The sequence below is a fragment of the Corvus brachyrhynchos genome, unplaced genomic scaffold (genome assembly GCF_000691975.1).
Source record: "Corvus brachyrhynchos isolate BGI_N302 unplaced genomic scaffold, ASM69197v1 scaffold34, whole genome shotgun sequence".
NCBI classification, from domain to species: domain Eukaryota; kingdom Metazoa; phylum Chordata; class Aves; order Passeriformes; family Corvidae; genus Corvus; species Corvus brachyrhynchos.
In genome coordinates, this window is record NW_008238126.1 from 6,086,907 (window position 1) to 6,094,167 (window position 7,261).

Sequence of the window (7,261 nt, forward strand, 5' to 3'; positions counted from 1 at the left end):
TCCCTGATTGCTTGGTGAGCTCAGCCAGGCTCAGTGCCTTGCAGCTTTGCAGATTTTGTCATACACTTCTGGAAAGGCATCCTTGCAATTCATCTGCTCCCTCAGCTTCTGGTACAACGAGCCATCAAACATATCCCAGAACTCCTCACGGGTCATGTAACAATCTGCATACAGCATCTGGAAACTGGAGAGAAGGGAAAAAGAAGAGACAGAGATTCAGTATTAACTGAGCCACAAGATTTGATATAGAATATTAAAAAAAAAAAAAAACAATTCAGTGCAAGCTATGAATAGCAAATACTTAACAAAACAAAAACATCAACAGTGCTTTTTAAAAACAAGCCAATACAATTGCTCACATGGATTATGCTGGGACACTCAGCCAATTATGTTTTATGGACTTAGTGGTTTTTTTCTGCCTGTTTTCTTAGGATCCATGGAGGTACAAACACAGAATCTCATATTTTCCTGCATTACAATATCCATTCAAGACAGATGTAACAATGCATCCTTTGACTTTTTCATTTCTTTGAGAACAGAACTAAGAAGGCAAGACACCACCAAATGAGACCAGGCCAAGAAGATAAATTCATAGTGTAAACAAAGCACAGTATAACAAAGGTCCATTTACAAATTAAATCCTTCTTTAGCTGTGGACTCTTCCTCGCTTCCATAGTGTGCTCTATAAACTGCAGCTTCCATCAGAATACAGCAGCAAAACACAACCTAACATAAAAGATCTATTGTTTTGTGTGATTATGAAACTGGAAGATTAACCATTTATCCACTGTTCATTTCCCAGTGACAGGTAGAAAACAGACCAAACTTTGTCAGTAAAGAGCTTTAAATTAAAAGCTTAATTTCAACTTAATGAAAAAAAAAAAAAGCTTAAAATTAACTTTGGGTTGCTTTGTTCTCTGGCAAATCACTTCTTGCAGCTCCAAGTCATTTGCAGTCCCCAAATCATCTCGAAGCAGCCTTGCCATTATTGCTCAGCCACATGGGACATGATCACTGTTAGACTGAGAAGTAGGTCAAAATAGAAATGGGGATAAATTATACTGATGGTGTAAAAATACCGTGTAGTTGCTTTTTTGTTCCTGAGAAACCAGCCTGTGGCTGCTTCTCCACTGACACCGCTCCAGCAAATTAGGCTGGCTCGAGTCCGTGACAGATGGTGGGCACATGCCTCACGCCCACTGTGGTCCTGTGTAATAAGAACCGAGGCAGGGAAAAGGAAGCTCTGGAGGACAAGTTTTGAAGGAGGAAAGAATGCCACCAGCACACAGGGAATGACTGCAGGGACAGCCAAGGCTGGCCCCTGGGCAAGGACGTCCTGGTGGTGCAAGGATGGGGCAGAGCCACCGCGTGATGCTGCAAGGACTGCAGGGAGAGCAGTCCCAAGGGCAGGCAGGGAAGCTGTCCAAACTTTTGGGATTCCTGAATGAGGGATTCCAAGGATGTATTTTGTAGCAGCAGACTCTACTCCCAGAGCAGCCTGGAGCTGAAAGGTGACCTGAAGTCACCCAGCTCCCAACTACACTGCAAGAACTTCAGCCAGTGTGTCCTTTTGTTTGGTTGGTTTTGTAATCAAATAATAAAGTGAAATCGTATTTAAAACTCACCAAAATTAGAAATTAAATTAGTTTCCAATTATTGTGGTTGTTAAATTATTGCAATATTAAATATTAAAGTTCTGTAGGATAAATAACCACATGGGTGTGAATTATATGAGATTACTACTATTCTGAGGAGTGGGGTCCTTACCCATGCACACTTCTTACAAACTTTTCCATTTGCCTCATTGAAGCTCTGGCTTCAAATTGCTTGCTTTTGGGCTCTCCATAAGCTCCTATATCCACGTAGAGTTCAGTTTCATTTCCTTTGGGATGGACCATACCAGGATTGTTGGGCAATATGAAAGGACATAACCAAATAGGATACACCTGCAGGGGCAGGAAAACACTTTATCACTTATTTTTTAACACAATCATCCTTTAAGCTCTATAATAAATGTTACAAAATTAAGAGTTAAGAGAACTTCTCCCCAGTCTGGGACTGAAACCCTTGCTTTCAGCTCTTCCTTCCCAGCTGTCCTGGTGTTGTTTTTAGCTGGACTTTCTAATGACCATAACACAAATAGATTAAAAATGTCCTCCTAGAGTTACATCTCCTCCCCTTAAATATTTGAAATTAAAAGGGGAAAAAAAAGAATCCCATAAACAAACCACCTCAATCTCAAAGCAACAACTGAATAAACATTCTGAGCAAAAAGAGAAGGAAGTGATTTCTTTTCCAGATCAATCCAAAACTGAAATTGTCAAAATTGAAATTCTATACTAACTAAAATAAATTCAGAAATAAAAGCAAGAAAGGGAAATGAATCTCCACAGTTGGTGTTTAGTGAGACCACCAATCATTCTAGGTGAAGATCAGTTCAAATTTTAGTCTAAGATAAAAATCTTTTAGAAGTGTTGGCTTCTACTAAAGTTTGACTCTCTTATTTAATTCTTCTCTTTTTCAGAAAGCTGTGTTTATTTCTGCTGCAGCCTTGCACCATGGACTCACACAGCACAGCACTCCCCAGGACACAATAATCGACCTTTTGCATAAGCAGGATATTACGTCTTATGATCAACAATCACACTTCTTATCACAACCCAAGATTTGCTGCCTTCTAAGACAATGTGTTCTTACATTAAGGTCAACGTGGAAGGTCTGGATGGATTTTTCAAGGCTCTTCATTGGCACCAACATGTCCTGCACAACGTGGTGCTGCTCGTACAGCTTCCGAACGGCTTCTCCTTGGGTGAGCTTTAACAGGGAGATTTTTGGGGGAACCATCCAGCCGAACAGGTAACGGAACACAGGGTTATTGCCAAAAGGAATGATATCCTTCAAAGAGGAAAGAAAAACAGTTCGACTGAAGAAGGTGTAAGCGGAACAAAAGAACACTTCAGAAGCCTCGGAGCAATATTAAACCAGATTCTCAATAAATTTAATTACTGATACTTTTGTGAAGTCCTAAAATACAAATATGAGCAAATTAGAGGGGCCTGGATTGCACTTGGCTACAGAGCCCTGCCCCAAGCCTTCTCTGGTTACCACTGATTTTCAGTTGTACGAACCACAACATACCCAGCCCCAAATAAATAATTGCAGACAATAAAGTTCAGAGAGCGACAGGCTATCATGTTACAACAGCCAAGGGAGGAGTGCACAAGGAGCTACCCTTACAGAAGTTTTGCAATAACCACATAAAATTTCTCAAAAGCATTTTAAAGCTGTAAAATTTTAATTACCACCTGCACAGCCAACTCCTGTTCAGCTTCTGCAGGAGCTGAAAGGATCTGTTACCTCACTCCAGAGATTCAAAATGAGATAACAGGAATATTTCAGAATATCAAATAAAGTTTTGCATAAGTACACATGACAATAAACACATTTGTGAAATTCCAGGTAATGACATGCTACATAATTACTTTTGGCGGGGCAGTTTTTCAGCCAGAATTTCACATTCATGTTTTTCCACCATCTGAAGTTGAAAATCACTCAGTAGGTACAAAAATTTAACGCTGAAAGACGTACTTAAGGTCTAAATTCAGAAAAGCACTAAACCAAAAGTCAGGAGTTTCTGATACAACGCCTTATATGCGAACAAGTGTCTTTGGATTTGCTGTACCCAAATGCAGGACTTGTAAATTTGCCATAAAGTTTGCTGGTTTTTTTCTGCCATGAAAGACAGAAGTCGCTGCCAAGGGGAAGAAGGTACTTTGTACCTACACTGGGAAAGGGCAGAGTACCTTCCTGCAGATCTATCCGTATTTTGGAACTGGTCTTACTTGGAGCTCCCAGAAGATACTGCGAGTATGTCTGTGGTAGTAATGTCTGGAAGGAATGTACTCTACTCCAGTCCTGTCAGCTTTCAAATACTTCTCCACATGCTTGAAGAACCATGGCTTGTAGTAGTTGCCAATTCTGTTTATCTACAAGAAAACATGCATTCATTAGACAACAGTTACACCTTGCTAGACAACAGAGGATGTCCCCAGATTCCTTTCCTGGGAGGAATCTGTGTTATACCCTCTGGATGAGACTGTCACAAGGCATCTAGGGAGCCTTCACTCCTCCACCTGCAAGGCTCCTGCTTACCTTTCTTGTCATTAAGGTTTAAGTAAGGCTTGCCACTGACAAGCTATTTAAGAGCCCAGAAATGTGACAGAACTGAATTCCTAAAATGCCAATCTCTAAACCCACCATTAATCCAAAATCTCACACAGCAGAGGAGAAACATCCAGGTGGAGGGTTGCAGGAACACTTAGCATGACTCTCCTGTGCATGTCCCTGATATACTTTTATGAGTATTAACAGAATTAAAAGCTTGCTGGGAAGAGAGTTACTCTGAATAACTGCGGTTCAAAGCAGCATTGTTCAGTCTAAGATCCTTCTCTTCCTCCTCAGGTACTGCAGTGAAGAGGCTGCAGACTGAATTATTGGCTAGAACAATGAAATCAGTGGGTCATTTCTCATCAGTTGAGGAGATTTACAGAACAGACTCTGTCATAGTAGCAAAGGGCTGTTATTTAAAATATTCTCATGGACAGATCTAATTTTTAATCCTGTCTTAAGGGATTGTTCCAGTTTTATAATGGTTTTATCCTAGCATCTAGTACAGCTTTGGTTAGACTTTGGGAGTATTTTTGTCATTATGAGTAACTTCCCTTTAGTTACCTTGCTTTGCTCAGCTTCATCAGTCAAGACTCCTGTCATGATGACTGCTTCATCCAAGGAATACATAAGTCCTTCCACAAAACTATTCTCCTTTTTCTTAGACTCTTCAGTGAACTTCTCACAAATCTTCTGCAGTCCTCTCACTGGCTTGTAATGTATTTTGACATATTTCTTGGCAGGAATCATTTTTATTTCTGCTGCAACCAGGAAACCCAGAGTACCACAAGACCAAGGCACTGCATAAAATAGGTCTGAGTTTTCAGTCTGCAAAAAGTATGTCATACTAAATCATATATCCACAATGATAACTGTCAATGACATTGTAAATGATAGCAAAGTAACATTTTGTCTTACTGGTGAACATCTCACAAGGCTTCCATCAGCAAGAACAAGTTCATAGGCCACGCAGGTGTGCTGAAAAAGTCCATAGATATGGGATGAAGACTCAATGCCAGTTCCCATGATCAGGCCACCTTATCAAGAGAGCACACAACAAATCAAATGAAACACAGTCCAAAATGTGGGTGATTTATGAGAGCAAACACCCACTTTATAAACTCAAATTTTAAGACTATTTAAAAATAAAAAGAAAGGAAGTGCTTATAACATAAATACCACGAAGAACATAATGTTCAACAGAGTATTTCTAGAACCTTTAAAACCATGCAATGTTTTACTGCATAAAAAACCCTAATGAAAGTGCAGCAAAATCAGTGAGTCTCTTGTCATCAACGACCCTTACCTACTGTGAGATCATCAAGCTCTGGTACCACAGGAATAGTCCAGCCCATGGGATTCAGGTATGCAGTCAGCTGGCCCATGGACACCAAAGGTTCCACACGAACAACCTAAAAAGCAAAAAAACCCAAAAAAAACAAAAAACCAACCAAACAAAACCCACCCCAAGTTCTCAACAAACATAAATGGAGAGTTCAGCATTAATGATGACAAAATATGGCTAACTGGATATACTTCCATCTGTTACCAGAACTCAGAGGCTCACTTTCCTAAGAGCGCTACTAAAAATAGTGGGAACTGTTTAGTGATTCCTCCTCTGCCTCAACATCTTGTTGCTCAGTGCCCAAACCCATAAATCAATCTGGTCTTTTAGACTTCAGCACATAAAAGCCAAGCAATTCCATATGCTGGGTTTTTCGGATAAAACGATCCAAGCACACATTGTAAACCCTTGAAATTTGATGGGTCTGCTACAAAATTTTGTTCTTTGTGGAACCTGATCTCTTCAGCTCCGAGTATTGTAAAGAAAACTGTAAAATCCATTATAGTGAATGCTTTGTGATGGAATTTGTTACCTGTCTTTCACTGTCTACTTCCAGAACATCCATTAAATTGATCATGATGTTCTTATGAGTCTTCTTGTACTTCCCAACACGGAGTGACACAGTCAGCCAGCCGGGCCGGCCCGTGCACATGTATCTCTTGCTGCCTTCCTTCTTCCATTCCCGGACCTGCAAGAGCCAACAACTGTCAGAGTAGGGATGCTTTGGAAGCCTTTTGGCAGACCTCTGAACTTCTAAACAAAGTATAACCGGTTCAGTTACGTAGAGGAAGCATTTCTAATATCCTGTAGCTTTGGGGTTTTCTTTTGGGGGGAAGGATTCAGAAAGCTATCAAGACACTACCAAAGAGTTAAAAAAACCCACAGGAAAACCTCCTCTAAGGGAGGTATTATCACTGTTATAATCTTAATTATAACAAAATACACAAAACCACTCCAAAACACACAAGAAGTGGCCTGAGCTTGCAAACGAACAGGCAAAGAGAGAAAACTTGGTCTAGTGGAAGCAACCTTAAGCAACCTGGTCTAGTGGAAGATTTCCCTGCCCATGGCAGGGTGAGGTTGGAATGAGATGATTTTTAAGGTCCCTTCCAACCCAAAGGCTCCTAGGATTCTATGAAAAGTTGAGAAGGAAAATGTGTAAGCCATACATATGAGCCACGAATTCTGCAAAGCCACAGTGGTTAACACCTGGAGCACAAACAACTGCATCTTCTTCAAAGCTGAGTTGCTACTACAGCTGGTAAAAAAAAAAACCCAATCAACAACCCCAAACCCTCTGAGAATAACGCCGTGCACATTAATATCCATCTGTATCTGTGATGTGAGAGACAAGGCAGGAAACAGAAGCAGACGTGACAGAATTACCACAAATACCAGAGAACACAGAAGAATTACAGACATCTGCATTTCTGGGTGGGGGAAAAGTTTAATCTCGCCATGAAGCACCTCCTGGAACTGGCAGTGCCGAGCAGCAGGATGTGAGTGGAATCTAAACACGCTTCTGAGCCTGCCGTTCAGAGAAGGCTGTTTCCATGTTCCACACACGTGTGTCCCTGAGCCTGCTGCGCGTCCAGCGCGGCTCGCAGCGCATCCCTGAGGACACCGCAGTGCCAGCAGCCGCGCGGAAGCAGTTCCACAGGAGTTTCAGCGGGACAAGAACCCTACAGGGGGCTGAAAGCCCCCCTAGCGTTTATTCCTTTGTTTTTCCCCGCTCCAGCCGGACTTTGC

General features: G+C 41.3%; 1 protein-coding gene across 1 annotated transcript in view; it reads right to left on the minus strand.

Annotated features, from left to right (window-relative positions):
* DHCR24 (24-dehydrocholesterol reductase) overlaps positions 1 to 7,261 on the minus strand; it is a 20,664-nt gene that overhangs the window by 2,034 nt on the left and 11,369 nt on the right. The window contains exons 3-10 of the mRNA XM_017733539.1: positions 6,045 to 6,308; positions 5,474 to 5,579; positions 5,086 to 5,204; positions 4,732 to 4,995; positions 3,843 to 3,986; positions 2,698 to 2,895; positions 1,768 to 1,946; positions 1 to 184 (exon numbers count right to left, since the gene is read on the minus strand). The exon at positions 1 to 184 is cut by the window's left edge and continues 2,034 nt beyond it. Of these exons, the coding sequence (XP_017589028.1) occupies positions 31 to 184; positions 1,768 to 1,946; positions 2,698 to 2,895; positions 3,843 to 3,986; positions 4,732 to 4,995; positions 5,086 to 5,204; positions 5,474 to 5,579; positions 6,045 to 6,308 (1,428 nt within the window). The 3' untranslated portion in view covers positions 1 to 30. The remainder of the gene's footprint in view (positions 185 to 1,767; positions 1,947 to 2,697; positions 2,896 to 3,842; positions 3,987 to 4,731; positions 4,996 to 5,085; positions 5,205 to 5,473; positions 5,580 to 6,044; positions 6,309 to 7,261) is intronic.